Source organism: Zophobas morio, unplaced genomic scaffold (genome assembly GCF_036711695.1).
Source record: "Zophobas morio isolate AGI-343-1 ecotype UQ-CSIRO unplaced genomic scaffold, CSIRO_AGI_Zmor_V1 ptg000029l, whole genome shotgun sequence".
NCBI lineage: Eukaryota > Metazoa > Arthropoda > Insecta > Coleoptera > Tenebrionidae > Zophobas > Zophobas morio.
The window spans coordinates 1,006,882-1,024,739 of NW_026972134.1; the positions used below are offsets into that span (position 1 = coordinate 1,006,882).

A 17,858-nucleotide genomic window follows, 5' to 3' on the forward strand; every position below is an offset into this window, starting at 1 on the left:
CTGTTTTGACGACCCCACACCAGGGGTTTAATCCCGGGGGGGCACGTTTATTTCCAGCCCTCCTCTACTGAACCGCCTTCGCGGCCGTCTAAGCCGACAACCACCAAGGCATGTCCAGGCAAGACGAGCCTCAGCCCTAACCTACATATTTGGAGAAGGGAAAAATCCAGGTCGGACTTCCACCACCCCAGGAGTGTTTAGTTCCCGGGGGCATATCCGCCTTCCCCAGACCCCCTTCCCCAGACAATGCCCCAGGGTTGCGGATAGGGGGAGACCGGCATTGTCTGCCTGTGGGTTGAGCTACCTATCAGGCGCGTCCCCAGGGTTGCGGATAGGGGGAGACCGAAAAGCGCTGCTTTTGTTCAGGTAGCTCACGTGACAGTGACGTCATCGTAAGTAACGATGAGATTGCAAAAATTATTTTTCATATTTTGGCAGGAAAATTGCACATTTTTGGGGTTAATTTAATAAAATTTAAACATTTGAATTGTTTCTAATAACTTTATGTTGGTAGGAAAACGGTTTTCGGTTTAATTATGACATATTAATGCTTATCATATATTTAAACGGTATAAATAATGTAATACTGTTCCAAAAGCTATAAGGTTATATGACCATCATAAAAGTAGTTGACTGCAAATAAATACCCCCTTTGTGTGGTTCGCAGTAAGTCTACCGGTTGGCAATAAATCGTGTCTTCTAAACATTTCTTGTTCACATTTAACAGGGCCGGCTTTCAAAGCGAGTGGTTATTTCGGAACCCTCAGCGGCCGCAGGTAGTAAAGAAATAATGGAGTGGTGGATTTACATATTTAGTGAAAGCCGCCCCTGAACGGAACCTCAACAGCCGGTCGAGCTGCAGTGGACACATTATTTACGACCCTAAAACCTTTTCTATTGAAACAACTTAACTTCGACACAATGGGATAATTTTATGATGGCCATATAACCTTATAGCTTTTGGTCTACTATAATTATGTTTAAATATTGTTTATTATGTGTTGATAATTTATATTATTTTTATATTTGTCGAATACACGTATCACGGATCCAGATAAATTAAAACTCAAATCGTACTTACTCCGTTTTCGGGCATTTTTGGAAAAATATCCGCTTTCCTTTGTGTTTAGAGCACTAACACAAAACATTTTTACCAATATTTATTAACAATAAATTAGAAATTCGCGGACATGTGCTACTTTTAATTTAAAATGGAGTCCGATGTTGCTGCCACCAGACAAATCAAAATTGAACACAAAGGACTGAAAAACGTGAACTTTGCTCAGGTAGCTCACGTGACAGTGACGTCATCGTTCGTTACGATGACATGCAAAAATTATTCATCGTATGTCACGCTGAGATTGTTAAAATTATTTTTATAACTTAAAATAAAGATATGTATCCAATGTCACAAAATTTTGTGATAACGTCATTAATATTTTTGCAAGGATACGTATATAAATTTGGATAGGTGCACTCTAATGGTAATAATAACAGTATTGTACTAAATTTTCGGTAAAATGGAATGCGCCGTTCCTGATTCAATGACGACTTCAATTTTGACTTTTAAGAACTTTCAAGTTGTTTTACTTATCGAGCGTAAGCTAAGGGCGTATAGTAATGGAGTCCATCGGGCAATTTGGTACTTTCATATTTTCTCGACTTTTCATGACTCCTAGACAAAGCTGTAGCTAGGGGTTGCTGAGCCTCCACTAGAGAAATTATTGCCTCCCCTAGACCAAGACATGTTAAGTAACCAACCAAATGTGAATTACAACATCGAAAACCAAAATAAATTGTAATGTTTTATTTAATAAGCGGAGGTCAGAACAGTAAAAATGTCTGGACCATCGGAATTGTGATCCGATTATTGCAGTTGGTAGAAAATATCTTTTAGTTTAGTTTCTCTGTTTCACTCTCACTTACACAATCTCGAAAAGCATTATCGCTATTTGTTTTAAATTAAGAGTACTAATAATTTTTTTGAGTTCATTCTTCAGTTGCACCTCTGCTATTACAGGCGGTAGACGTGATTAAATTGTCTCGATATTTTATTGATTTATAGATCAAGATTCAGTACGACTCACTCCATTTTCCCGAAAATTTGGGAATACAGTACTTTTATTATTAGTATAACACCACATCTATTAAATTGATACACGTGTTCTTGCAAAACTGTTGATGACATTATCGCAAAATTTTGTAATAGAAAACTCACTAAAAATAAACGCGTAGTACGTTTCTTTACCTTTACTTGAACATTATACAGGTTCGCTAGAATGTATGCAAACGGTTAAACATCTTGAGAACCATTTGTACAAATCAACTGAAATTAGGTATAGGGATACAAGAAGTTGTGCTTTCATTATTCGTAAACATTTTTTTTTGCTTCATTTGTTTTCGGGATGCAAGGCCAATTCGATTTTTTTAAATGGCACTACCATATAATTAATGCATTTTTGAACAGAGCTTTTTTTTCTGAATTCATTGATATGTTTTCATCATACTATACATTATGACGAGGGAAATTCAGTCGAAATAATCTTCGACCAATATTTTCTCCAATGGTGCTTGGGGAAGTATTTGCTAAAAGTGTTTATCACATAATTGTAGGCTGCACTAGAACAAATTGAAGTGAAGAAGAACTTAATTTATTAAGAAGAGTCGGATGTATTTTATTATCAAAACTACCAGAAGAAAATCAAAAAAGAATATTAGAGAAATACGCGTCGCGCATGAGAGAATCTTCGATTCCGAATTAAAAATTTGCCTGAACAAAAATTCTTCATTTTTTTTTTTCTTATAAATGGAGGCATCCCAGCAAACAAAACAAACTGTTAAAGATCTCAAAAAAAATTGCAAAAAGCTTAAACATTAAAAAGTGTATAGTTTAAATAAGATTCAACTCATTAATGAAATTAAAAAGTTAAATCTTTCTCTAATTAATCCAATTACATTGATCATAAGATTCATAAGAAATCAAAAGACCAGAAGAAAAATTAAAAAATCTTACAAAGCATTACAGAAAATATGTTAAATGACAGAAAACAAAACTTTTATTCTTTTTTAACAAAGAAGAAATCATTGAAAAAGCAAAAGAATGTACAATTTATTAACATTTATTAATGATAAAAAGAGAACTTTATGAAGAACTTCTTGAAAACAAGGTTGATATAAAGCAAATGTAATTAATGAAATAACTAATGATGTAATTTACGAATCACCAATAAAGAAATCGAAACAAATGATTAAAAAATTTATACAAAAGATGAAGTAAAAGAAATTAAGGAAATGGAATGAAAAAAATATCTATAGATAAAATCACCGCAGAAAACTCGACAAAGCCTTCAGCAGAAGAATCAAAAAAGAAGATGAAAAATAGAACTTCAGTGTGATATATGCAAGGAATTTTTTACGGAAAAATAAATACATAGACATAGATCAAAACATGAACAAACAGATGATGATTTTTTCGAGGTAAAGAAAATGATAAAAATATGTAGAATTGCAACATACATATACTTATTTACCATAATCAAGACGAACATATCAATGATAAAGATTATATAGATGCTTTAAGACATAAAGGAATTATACGTAGGCATTCTTGGCTTTCATGGAATAATATTAAAACTAACTTACTGATGGACTGTGAATTTAAACGTACCTAGTACTACACCAGATGAAACAATCACCCATGGTTTTCAACTTATATTAAGAGGCCAGGATGATATAAATGAATATTGGAATGATCAAAAAGAAATATTCACACAAAAAAATAGAATATATGGGTTCAGACTGGTGTGTAATTTTTTACAGATTAGTAATAATAAAATTACAGATTTATCTGAAAGTTCGTACACTGGGCTACCAAAGTGGATTAAAAATAAAAAAGCATGTATGTATAAATGTGAAGAATGATGACAACAAATGTTTTATGTACAGCATACTGTCTTGTTTCTTTCCAGCGGAAAAAAAATCTGTCAGCGTTAGTAATTATAACAAACCAGAAATGATAAATACAATGAAATTTGAAAGTATACATTTTTCAGTGGAAATCAAAAATATTATATGAGTATATGTATCACTATAAAGATGGTTTACCCGCTTCTAACAAGACAGAAACAAAAAAAAAAAATCCTTACATTATTGCTTGCCCAGGAAGATATGACCAAATGTCAAAATAATCATTTGCAATGTGTAACGAATTTAATGTGCCTTTTGTGCCTTATTATAATTCTGTAATTATTTTGTTATTTACGATAAAATGAACTGAAATTGATTCATAAAATACTAGTCTAATATTCTGCCAAATTTTAGTTGAAAAATTCTGCTAGAAAACTATGAACACGACACAAAATTTTTAGCACGTAAATCTGTATGGACAGCCTTAACACAAAGGCACTGTATACTGTTTCATTAAAAAATTGATCGAAGGTTGTTTCGACAGAATTTCCCTCGCAACTGAAGTACAATCCAGCATTTTCGAATAATTATAAAAATTGCTTCTGCGAATTTAATTTTTTATGAGAACTCCGATAAGTTTAAATAATCATATGTATGTAGTGTTAAAGTAAATGTACGCTATGCGTATGTCTCGAATGAGTTTTTACTTTACAAAATTTTGTGATGAAGTCATATAATCAACATTTTTGAAGGACACGTATATCAACTTGGATGGGTGCAGTCTAATACTAATAATAATTAATAATAACAGTATTTTATTCTCAAATTTTCGGGAAAATTGAGTGAGCCGTTCCTGATTTGATCAGTAAGGTAATATGATTCATTCATTAATTTTTTTGGGCCATGATAAATTACAAGTACAGAGTGATAATATTTTACTTATATAACATTTTTCACATTTTAGGTGGAATTTATTTGCCAACTTCGATTACAATGCTTCATTAGCTTACGCTTAGGAAGTAAAAAGTGCACCTTTGTTGTGTGAAAATAATTTTAAATTGTAGTCCTAAATGAGTTCTTTCAAATTGTGTCAAATAATTTTTTTCAAAAGCTCTGGGTGAATGCATGCATTTTGCATTTTGTGCAGGTGATATTGAACATATTTGAACTTAACAAACACGAAAAACGTAATAATTTAGAAGTTAAATTTTGATACCTGCTTTTGCGTACATAATGTTAACTCAGTACACGCGACATATTTTCCATCCAGGTGTTTGAATAGAACGAAACGAAACGAAGCCGACCGATACATTTCAGTGGGATGTTCAAAACATGTAGACTAACATTACCGCTGCTTTCTACTATCGACTGCAGTACGAACCTGACCTTCTTGTGGTGTTTGTTTATGACCGACTTACGATGTAACTTGTCTAACGACGCATAATGTTGATTTTTGCGGCATTATACCAACAAGAATATTTTATTAACATATTATCTCACCAGTTTTACATGAAACGTGATTAAAATATAGCATGTGTAGGACCGTGATGCGCAACAGGAGTATCTCGTAACATCTATTTAAAGGTGAGTTAAGAGTTCACACATTTAAATAATTTTTTTAATGATGTAAAAAATGTGTCTACTTGTTTATTTTTTTATGTAAAAAAAATTCATTGTATTGTTTCCTGTGGGATTTGACGTATTCGTCGTAACAGTTACGTATCTATATCAAAAATAAAATATTGACATAAGCACCTATTGTGTTTACCTAGGTTAAAACGCATCCTCATAACTATTTTTCAATTTGAATGTTTTTTTTATTGTTTACGTCTTAAATTTTATTAATGAGTTTCGATAGATTTGCTCCGGGTCATTAAATCTGACATTTGATGTCCAAAGTCAATAGTTTGCACAAATAATTTCTATAAAACTTTGAACTTCTTCAACAAAATGTCAGCTATCCGAGTTTATGTATTTATAAGTCCTTTTTTGTTGGGGCTTTAGTTTCATAAAAAAATTAACTATTTCGTTTGTCCTCTTTTTTTGGCATTGCATTTGTTAGAATTAAACAGTGCAGTGATTTTTGAATGGGGAGTATAAATGAAATAAAGTTTGTATTTCGGAAAATTAATGCATGAATTTTCATTAAAATCTTTTCTATGATTCAAATAATTTGTGTTTTTTATACTAAAAAAAATTGCGCCTTGTATAGCTAGTAAATAGTAACTACTCTCATTATAATCGAAACACATAAGGAGCAAAGAAATCACTCCAAAAAACTTCAACTCAATATCGATACTACCAGTTATTGTCATTTTCGTGTTTTTAAAAAGATAATGGCAAACAACGTTACGGTTTTTCTCATAAATATGTATGGTGATGCAAATGCGATTGCAAATCTAGGTAAATACACGTTTATTCATCAAGGTGGAATTTCTCATATTTCCTCTTTTAAGAACAGAAATGAATCATTAAAAACAGCTTTTGCCAAGCTGGAGAAATCTTCGTGTAAATCGACTTCGATTATTAACTTATTGTAATTATTAGACCTTTCGTCACGTAAAACAATATCTCAATTTGTGAAAGTGTAATAGTGGTACCGCAACTATTCTTTGGCTATTATGGGAAAAAATGTGTATTACTTTCGAGTAATTGTAAAGATTCTTAAAAACAATACCTGTTCCTAATTTATAGTTCCAATCTTCCAACATTAACAAAATAATAGCCAGTTCCAGGTAAACAAAAACTTATCCACGGTTAGAATTTTAATTTATATTGGAACAAAAATAGTTTCGTCTTTTTTTGTAAGTCGAGGAACGGTTTGGCTGGGATGTCACAGTTTTTGAACAGCGTTTTGTTATGAATTTAAATGTACTGTAAATGAAGCACTGTAGAACATGGTGAATAACCCAGATTTATGTCCTGACCCGTGCAGACAAACAAAATAGTACTATTGGGTAATGATTTCAATGCTGCACTGTAAAATTAGGCTGCCGTTACAAGTCTAAGTACAGCATATGTAATACACTTGAATTATGCCTATTAATGTCTTATGCTTTACAATACAATGATATTGAACCAATCATAATATGATTGTGCTGACAACGTTCCCATTTTATATTTAAAGCGGAACATTTTTTCATGCAGGCAAACAGAGGTTACTTTTTAGTTATGACATAGGACTCTAGATAGGTATGACTTTCCGGGATAATCCACTGTCATTTTGACTTTGTGTTTTTTGTTTATTTAACAATATAATGCGAGGACGTATATTTCACTGTGACAGTAAATCTACTTTCGTAATCTCCAAACAACTGATGACGTTAGTATGATTAAATAAAACTTACATTTAGTTTCACCTACCTCTTCTAAAAATACAAATAAGATTGACCCATGAAATTACATTAAATTTTACATTACTTTAGGGATTGTAGGACATTAACTAAAATGTTGAACGTATCTAGTCATATTTTTTATTTATTTAATTTTTCACATAGGGCATCTAAAAAAAATATATCTCGGAAACAGCTGATATCATTTCTTCGAATTTTCCAGAAACACAATAATGTTATCTTTAGTGCTTACATAAATATCGGATGTGATATATTGACCACCGCCAAAAATTAATTACATCGTTTCAAAAAATTACTTAGTAAATCAATCTTAAATTTATGCTTTACGCTAAAAACTAAATAAGTCTTCGTTGAAAAATATGCTGTGGAATATGTTATCGTTCGTACTTCCAGTAATATTTTTAGGCTTTCATACAAAGGATGTCATAAAAATTCAATGCAGCGACCAACGTGGATACAATAATTTATGATTTGTCTGTGTGCGTGTCAAACTTAATCTCGACACAAAAATTGATGATGCCGTCTTAACAATATACATTGGATGCAAATGTATTAGGCGCAACCGGACATGCTGTGTTTCTTGTGTTTCAATAATCACATGGATATGGTATTGGAACAAGCCAATAAAGCTTTAGGATTTATTGAAAGACTGAGTGTTAAATTTATTAGTTTACGTATTATGCTAATCTTATGTGATCCACTTGTTGCCTAAATGGAATATTGCAGAATTATTTAGACAATACATTTTAATACACACATATTAAAAGAATGGAAGTAGGTCTATCTGTGTCAGTTTTTATGTGTGTTAGGAATATCATGTAGATGGTAAAACGCTAACCAAAATTTGTCTAATCAAAATTTACAATAGTCTTTTAAATTTTATAAAATGAGATATCGTGTTTTGCTTACACGTCAATAAAAATCCTTAATAAATACATTTCTGCTTTCGACAGTCATTCACAATTCCTTTCCATAAAAAGTAAAGTTGTACCACGCCTACTTGCAACATATTGATTATCGTTTGATTTAAACTTATGTTTGTCTATGTTATGTTTATAAATATGCTAATGTCCAAATCTTTAGTTTACAGTTTATTTTTACGTATACCTATAAGTTGAGTGTGTAATTGATTTATTTATTATGTAACCATTATTTGTCTTCTCATAGGGGATACTGAAAATCGTTTTGTAGCGATGTATCTCCTTTTAGACATGTATTCAAGGAATACTGTCTAATAAAGTTCTTATTATTATTATTATTATTATTATCTCTGTGCTTGTGGTTTATCAGTGTTGAGTTTTTTCCAGATTCTTGGAAAAAATCAAAATTGTATAACAAAATTTTACAATTATTTAACTTTGAAATTGTAAAATCGAATGCTCTGAAATGTTCCAGCGTGCTAATAGTCGAATTCTCTCGAATACCAAGTATAAACGGTCGAAGTTAAGCACATATAACGATGTCGATTTTTTGCTATTAAAATATTGCATATTAATCTATTTTGGTTGCTATAAAACCTTTGAATGTCTAATAAAATATGGATCTTTCTTTCATTTGTAAATCTAATGTGTAATTGTAACAACCTGTTCAGTAAAAGTAATTTTCAATTTGGTTTTTGTACGATTTTCATTTTGCAAGTTTCTTTGAAGAAGTAACATGTTTTATTGATATAGTGAAAGTTATTAACGTCGCTTTTAATGATAACCTTAACTTTAGATTAAAGTAATTTTAACTTATCTAAAACAATTCATATTCATTTAGTTTTTTGACACCGTGGAGTTGTAGATGACTATGTTTGTATTTAAAAAATGCTACTCAATTAAGATTATATTTTTAAAAAACATTGGTGGTATTAGAATTTTTAACTCAAGATAAAATTATTTCCACGATTCCGACCCTAAGAATATTCAAATAAAATAAACAAATCAATTTTTAATGTAAACAGTAGTGGCACATCTAATCGAGCATAGTTTTTAGTAATTTTATATAGTGTTAAGCTACATTTACTCTTTTACTATTTAGCCTACTTTCAAAAACTCACTTCATTCTTGCATGCCTTGTAAATTTGGCGTCATAAGTGTTTAATTCAGTACACTTTTTTGGCATTCTTCAAATTTCGTAACGAATTTCAACTGTGTTGAAGTAATAATGAGTTCTATGTGTATTAACAAAACACAAAATTCGGTATTGGCATTTTTTTCCAACCTAGCACTATTTTTTTACGTTTCTGATACCTAGTTTACATATCAACGTATTTCATGGATACCGTACTTAGAAGTTTAGAATCCCGATTCTGTACAGAATGCATACTTCACGCATGTTTAGCATATTTTGGCCATTTTTTTCATTTTTTTTGTAGAAACAATAACATAATATAGGAATATTTTGTGTAACCTGTAGCTACCTGCATTTGTATTGCGGTTATTTCCGCTGCATGTTAATACCTTGGTTTTACCTGCTTCGTAAGTGGGTTAAAACAAATATTTTTACAATCTGGTTTATCCAAATGGCGTAAAAGTGTTATTGGTAGCTATGTAGGTGCTTGGCAAAAGGAATAAGATATTTTATTCAACCTTTCATATGTAAGTGGCTTATAAACAGTCAAAAAATGCCCAAAGAAAAAGCTTACCTGGGTTTCTCATGGATTAAAGATAATCCAGAACTGATTAAATTTGTTAAAAAAAATGTGTTTTTGCATTTTGTTAAAAATAGCCATTTTTTACTTCCTGGCCGATTGCTGTCAAATTTTGTATGCATATTAGGAATATCATGTAGATGGTTAAACGCTAATTCAAATTTGGCTAATCATCCCCACTACTATTGGGATGACATCATTTCCAAAATTTAAAAGTTTTTAAAATTTTATAAAATAAGATACTGCTGCACTTATGGTGTGTGAATCTGTATAGAATTTTCACCCTAGACATCCAGAATTTTGAAAAAAAATGCGAATCCGTATAACAATATTTTGCAATTTAACTTTGAAACTGCAAAACCGCATGCTCTGAAATCTCGTTAATGTTTTACCGTAACCATGGTAAATCGTTACGCAAAATTTATTCGTTTATCCCCTCCCAAAAAATGTTGCCGAATAAATCCTCTCTGAAATATGCAAAATATTATGGCTGTATACTTGTGGTTTATCAACGCTCTCATAGTTTTTCGAATTACCTAGACAGGTGACTCAAAAAATTAACGAAAGAGTCAATTTTTTTTATTGATCAAATCAGGAAATGCACAACCGACTGGTTTGAAATCTTGCAGACGTTTTAAACTTCTTGTAAGCATGATACATTTTTAATCAAAATATATCTGTTTATCCCCTCAAAAAATTGATTACGTCATCACAAAATTTTGTTAAGGGAGAACGTATTTGAAACGTACGCACAGCATGTTCTTTTACATTTACTTTAACGTTACTTACATATCTTTATTTTAATTTGTAAGGGTTTTTATAAAAAAATAAAATTCGCATAATCAAATTTTATAGTTTTTCGAAAAAGCTGGATTTGTTTTATTCTACTTCAGGGGCGAGGAAAGTTCTGTCGAAGTAACCTTCGACCAATTTTTTAAATATCAATCGCAATGAAAGTAATACGTTTTTCACTTAAAATAGTATTAAGTGTTAAAAATTGTGCATATTTTGTAAACTGTATGCATATTTTAGTCTTTTTGGGTGCACATTTGCATATTTCAATGTGCATATATATCCGGGCTCTACATAATAACGGTGTGGCATTTTAAACATTGATATTTAACTATATTATGCGAGAATTTTACATTCTAAAACATGAGTATTAATCTCTGTAATTAACCAGAAATAAATCAATCAAAATAGCAGACAATTGTACAACATAAGGACCGGATGGGAAAGATTAATGGGGTAGATAACTCTCTAGGCTGTGATAACAGTATACTAAAATGTGTGTACCACAGTACTTGAGCAAAATGTTGCATAAGTTTTGTAACATGTAGGTGATAATACACACATATTTTTGCAAGGTTATGCCCGTTACTATAAATATTAATCAACACTGATAAGGAAGTGTCACAACATTTTAACCATTGTAGTTTTTGGCAGCTTAGTGTACTTGATTTGTACATTTCCTTCTTCATCACAGAAGACTAGTGTGTAAAATAAATGTAACTAATGAACTAGAAACGAAAAAATGTGCTAAAAAATGCGCATTACGCATAAGATTAGTATTGTTTATACACGTTGCATCTTTATTAAACTGAGTGACATAGAAGAAAGAAAACTAAACGAGGTGGCAAAAATTTCTCAATGGAAGTCTCAGCCTCCCCTAGCTTCCCCCTAGCTAGCCCTCTCTAGGGGTCATAAAACGTCGAGAAAATATTAAAATCGCCCAATGGACTCGATTGCTGTTGTCACGACTGAGGTGAGCGAAAGTGGCCTCTCAGCAATAATAACGACTTCAGTGTTTATGTATATACATCGGAAGAATATTACGTAGAAATTAGTTCGATCTGAATGAGTTTGTCGCCTCAAAACAGAAGATTAAAATTATTAATTAAACCACATTTGAACAAAATGTTCTGAATATTTATTATTATACTCTTATTTAATCATTATTAAATGTAGTATTCTCACATTTTCGAGAAAAGAGGGTGACCCGTTTTAATTTGATCAATAAAAAATGACAGAGTGATAAATGTTATTAAATTTATTTAAACTAGAAAAAAAAAAAGATATGCCGCCTGCTAGTTTCTACCTATCGATTCTGGGTCTGTGAAGCAGAAACTCTACCACTCACCTATCTACTGGTTAGTACTATAGGGATCATGAGATGTCGAGGAAACGTAAAATTAAAGAGAACGAAAAAAAATTAAAGATATGTAGTTTTGCTATCGGGAATGCTTTGAAGTATTTAACCAGTTGATAGAGCAAAGGACAAGCATATTGTAATGTCTGTTATTGACCGAAAACATGGCTGAAGTTTTTCGGAAATATCGAGATATTACATCGTTTTTGCAAGTACCTGACTATAAGTAGAATATTATATACTGTGTTGTAATGTATTTGGGACTACATTATGGAGAGAATTTGTTTGTTTCCTTTATCTATTTTGAAATTATCACTTTGTGTTAAGAATTATTTTGAAAATAATTTTGGTTGAATTGTCAATATCCTGCAGCAGTTTAATGTCGTTTTTGTTTTAAATATTTACCTGTCTAAAAAAGTAAACGTTTGTTGATTTTTCATGGTTTTTCGTAATAGTTACACTGTGCTATCAAATTTTGGAATTATGAAAGTACTTAAAGATGTTACTAGAGACAATGCAAGGTCATGAAAAATACGCCAAAATCATGCGATTATATAGTTGCAATATACAGATATGTAAAATAAATGTTGCGAACGAACACCCCAAGATAACCGAGCAAAAATCTTCTATGAATATTTTTATTTATATACATTATACACTGAGCGGCAAAAAAAACAGCCACCCTGAAGTTTTTCGCTAAACCACTTTAAAAATGATATTTTAACTAGTGATTGTATTTGTTTGTGTCTTTTTTTTTTAAGGTAATTTTTACATTCTTTTTCCACAGTGAATGGTTTTCTAAATAAAATAAAAATCACTATTCAAAAGAATAATTTTTAAAGCGATTTTGCAAAATATTTCAGGGTGGCCGGTTTTTCTGCCGGTCAGTTTGTATTTGATTTTAGCTTACACACAGTACTTGTAAGAAGTAATTACAAAAATCGACTACATACTCAAATCTTTAGAATACACAGGAATAATTTCATGAAAAATATTGTCGTTTTTTCTGCTATTGAAAAATGAAGATTTATAAATAAACTCAATTGCTATTGCATTTTTAATCTAATAACATTTCTTATCCGAAATGAGGAAAAACATGAATGTTGAAAGTTATATCTAGAGGTTGATTAACCAATTTTCTCTTACTTAAATCTTATTTTTATGCAAAAATATGTTGATGTCTAGCGCTTATGATGGGACGGAGATCGGTGACACGGCTACGGTGTCGGTCAAGAGTCAAGAGTTTCGCTGATAGCGTGGGGTGGCTTTTAAAGTCAGAGATACGAATCCCCGGGTGGTCTCGTGAGCGTTCAGCTTGTACTTATTGTATTAAAGATTATGTACCTAAGGTTAGGTATTGTTTCCAAGCTATAACTTGTATATCTATTATTAAAAGAAGAATGTTCTTAATAAAAAAAAACACAGTTAAAATGTCAACTGACATATTTTAGGCCACAACTAGGAATAGTTTATTTAGTAAGTGAAATATGTTTTTTTTTCCTATGGTATTTGTAAATTGGCGGAATTTATTGTAGATTCAGAACTTTCTCTCCGATGCTAAAAAGAAAATATGCTCAGATAAAACTACATGTCATAAATATTTACACGAAAATTTTTCATATACGTGACATGAGTAATTGGTTTTGTTTGTATCACATGCGGGTGAAAAAATTTAAATCGAAATGAAAAATGATGATTATTGTGACTTTCAGATTTCTAATGCTACGAGGGGCTATATCAAGATGACGAGAAGTGGTTACACGTGTGTTAGACATTTATTTTGTTGGCTGAATGTATTACTGTGGGTAAGATTTTTTATACCTATTTGTTTCATTTAAGCACTGTTTTACGCATCGTGCAACAGACGGATAAATGAGAAGAAATATTTCATATCTTTTAGCTGTAATGATTGCAAATTTTAGACAAACCATTTCACCACATTTTATGGATATTTTCATTAATGACATTACTTTCTTACCACAATAGTGTGAACCAGCACTAGTTTCTAATCTCACGCGGTTCTATCAAAGGATCATCGTCACGCAATCATTCTGTAACAATATTTTTCACTTCATTATTCACATTGGGCAACTTGTAATTACTATTTTAAACACTTGTAACTGATTGCTCGTTCTTTATTTAGCTAATGTTTTCATGGTCTACGTTGTTAATATGTAATCTGTTTCGAAAGCACTTCATTAAAAACATATTTATTTTTCAGATTACAGGTTGTGGAGTTTTGGGAGTCGGAATATGGTTAAGAATAGCGTATGAAGGTTACGCTTCTTTGTTACCCCAATATGCGTTACTCAGTGCCGACTCTTTAGCAATAGTCGTTGGAACGATCACATTTATTTTGGCATTTTTGGCGTGTTGTGGCTCGTGGTTTCAAAGTAGATGCATGCTTGTTACAGTAAGTATGTATAGGTTTTTCTCAGATAGAATTTACTGTTTTGTAGTATTTCAGTTTAGTTGTCTTCATGTTTATAGCTGAATTTCTTGTTGGATCTTTGGCATTTGTATTTAGGGTTTCCTTGGGGCATACATTTCGACAAGAACTGCAAAATGGTCTTTGGCATCATTATAATGTTACGGCCAGGGGACCAAACAGTTTAGTTACTATTTGGGACAATCTTCAGTCGGAAGTAAGTTATTGTGAACAAGCGTCACTCTGATATAACTGAAAACAGTTTTGATATAAAGTACACACACACAAAATCAAACGGATTTATTGAAGGCGTATTGAAGCGCACACGATAAAACAGTGTTACGGCAACTGTACCTATAGTCTATAATAACGTTAGAAAAAAATTGGTCAGGATTTCCGTCGCCAAATCTTTTTACTAGTACTAGAATCAGTGGTAGCCATTCAAACTTACGTGTTTGCTCTTCCTCTACTAATATGTAGTAGATAGTGTTGTAAAATTGTAAATTATAATTTGGTCAACACTCCATATATGAAGTTGTGTATATAAGTATATGTGTATAATTTTAGTTTAAATGCTGTGGAGTTAATAATTACGAAGACTGGTTTTTAATAGACGCTTGGCCCAATAAAAACTGGGTTCCTGATACATGTTGTATACCCTCAAAACTGGAAGAAGACTGTGGTCAGTCTGGAAATGCTGACATATTTTATTCAACTGGTTGTTATCATCAAATTCACATGTGGTTTGTGCAAAGACTTCATATTGTAGGAGTAGTTGGTCTAGTTGTTGCATTTATACAAGTATGTTTATTGGATTGTATGTATTAAAAACTAAATTTTATTTTTTTAGCTATTTGGACTGATCTCATCAATGCTTTTGTTTTGTACTGTGAGACACAAAAGAACATCTCGAACGTATAAATCATATCAGACTCATGCATAGTTTTGAAGTGTTATAATATTCATCAAGAATTTACCCCGTCTAACTGACTTTATACACAGAATCTGTATAATTTAGATCTGAATATTTGTCACAATTAAATGTGACTTTGTAGATGTTGTTATACTCGAAACGAATATTTAGAAATTTTGATTCCACTACTGTAAAGCAGGTCTCAAAAACTTCTTGACAACATCTACATACATCTATGACGAAGTTCTAAGTAGCATTGGTGTTTTTCAATTTGCTTGATTGTTTTATTACTTCACTGTTTCTCGCGTAGCGAGAAAAAGAAGGCTAAATCCATTGATACTACTTATGCATGTTAAGATTTTAACAAAAACATTTTGTGTTCAAATATCATCAACGAATATTCGAGGTAAATATTTTTAAACTTATAGTAAGTACCGAAATTGTAAAGAAGAATAACTTAAACCAAATTACAGTATTACTTTATAGATATTAATGTTTAGGTAATTATTATTGTTGTTTATTGATTTTTAATACTAGCTGTTTGTCTATATTTTTAATTGTTGTCAATGTTAAGCCGTCTCGCCATTTAAATGTAAAAGGTAAAAGTTAAAAATTGCGCTGATCACAAAAATCACTCCTTAAGCACAATGTTTAGGCCAATATGTAATTATAAAAAGTGTTGTCTTTAAGATTTTTTCATAGGGTTGTTGGTAAGCTGTTAATGGGTAGTTCAGAGATGGCCCAAATATGGCACCCAATTGGAGCCCATGTTTAAGCAATTATATTAGTATATAGTCTACATATTGACTGATATGCATAAAGTTTAGTACATATTTTATACTGAAATTTCGAAGTTACTTAGCGTTCATATGAATAAAAATAAGGTTTAACTTACAAGTAGATACTTTATGTTAACTAGTCAAAAAATTTTAAAAAATTTAATTTACTTAATTTTCTAGTAAATGGTTAGTCTTTTATGCATAAAAAAAGTATTTACTTGAAATCATAAGTAAGAACTCGCAATTTTTCAAGCTGGTTTTTAGTAAACTTACGTAATTTAACCGAGCGAATTAAATCAAATTAAATTTTCTTCATAGGAGGCTCAGGTTATTGCCCTTTGGCTGATAACATCATGTAGAGATCCAAAAAACCCCGTGTAAAAATATATATTTTAAGAAAATACACAAGAGAAGTCATCATCGAAAGAAGTTTTGAACAATTAAAAAACGCTTTCCAATTTTACTGAATGATATAAGAGTTCATTTGGACAGGATGCCAAACATAACAATTTCATGCTTTTTCTTTTGCATGTTCCCAAATTTCTAAATGATAAAAATAACTTTTTTGGCATTTTACCCGAAGTAGATAAAGAAATTGTCGGAAACAATGACAACGATAATAAAATTTCAGGCATAGAACGTAGGGATGAATTGTCTCGAATTTTATTGGCACTACAAATACATCTCAAAATGAAGAATTAAAAACTTTTTTATCTGATTGTGTACATCACAGGAAATAAACATAATACTTACTTATATCTTATATATGTACCTAATTTTACGCATAACCTTGATTTATTCTGTTGTTTTGGAAACATTCTTTTTGAGCAAGCAATTTGCAAGTTAGCTCTTGCCGAATGTTTCTGATCGTTAAAATTTAACTATAATTTACAGAAAAATGTGATTTTGGTATATATTATCTAGAATATTCAATAACAGTTTGGTCTAAATCGCCATAAGGTGTTAAAGTAATGACAAAAAGTCTTAAAAATTAGTAACGTAACTGGAACTGAGGACAAAAGGGAGTGTACGAACAGTATCTAATAAGGTTCTAACGTTTTTCACAAACAATGTATGATCATCAGACACATTCTTAATATATTAATATATGGTCGTGTTGAAGTGTCTTAAGTTGTGATTGTTACACTAAAGTTACTAATGAATGTTTCATTTGTATTTTGCTGTGGTTTGGAAAACACCTAATTAAAACATTTAGTGGAATGCAGGTATGACAGGTACCTAATATAGATTAGTTTTGCATAAAAAAATCCAAATTTGATAGGCACTTATTATTGCTTTTGCTGTGATTGATATACGTTTTACTGTTCAACGAATACCAAAATATTACAATATAATTCAATACTGAACAAAAGTAAATGTCAGTTCTTAAATTTGAAATTAAATTTATGTGTAGATCGCATTCTACTTGTGGCTTTAACTAAGGTTACTCTGAACATTTTACGGATAAAATATAGTTTGCTAATTTTATTCTGTTGAGATTGGCCATCAAATTAGCTGAGGTTCTATTGTGTATAAAGTAATAAATTAGAACTAGCGAATCTTTATCTTTTCTTAGCATTGTTTTATTTGTAGGTAGGTACTGAATTAAAACATTTATTACTGTTGTCAAAGTTGTTATATTAAATATATATTTTTGTATTATTTTTTGATGATTTGTTTCATTATTATCTACTT

General features: G+C 31.0%; 1 protein-coding gene across 2 annotated transcripts; it reads left to right on the plus strand.

Moving 5' to 3' along the window:
* The first annotated feature begins 5,236 nt into the window (after positions 1-5,236).
* Positions 5,237-17,825, plus strand: LOC135137222 (tetraspanin-9-like). 2 transcript variants are annotated; one of them, XM_064066818.1, is made up of 6 exons: positions 5,237-5,490; positions 13,756-13,848; positions 14,265-14,456; positions 14,503-14,688; positions 15,039-15,272; positions 15,322-17,825. In XM_064066818.1, exons 2-6 carry the CDS (start codon positions 13,786-13,788, stop codon positions 15,412-15,414), a joined length of 768 nt encoding a protein of 255 aa, XP_063922888.1. In that variant the 5' UTR covers positions 5,237-5,490; positions 13,756-13,785; the 3' UTR covers positions 15,415-17,825. The 2 variants fall into 2 exon arrangements, with proteins under 2 accessions (XP_063922888.1, XP_063922887.1); XM_064066817.1 differs by lacking the exon at positions 5,237-5,490 and adding an exon at positions 11,335-11,659.
* The last annotated feature ends 33 nt before the right edge of the window (positions 17,826-17,858 follow it).

Coding starts and splice junctions, on each gene's coding strand:
- LOC135137222 (XM_064066817.1), top strand. CDS start 11,630: ATGGACTCGATTGCTGTTGTCACGACTGAG. Junction 11,660..13,755: donor TTGCTGTTGTCACGACTGAG/GTGAGCGAAAGT, acceptor TGTGACTTTCAG/ATTTCTAATGCTACGAGGGG. Junction 15,273..15,321: donor TAGTTGTTGCATTTATACAA/GTATGTTTATTG, acceptor TTATTTTTTTAG/CTATTTGGACTGATCTCATC.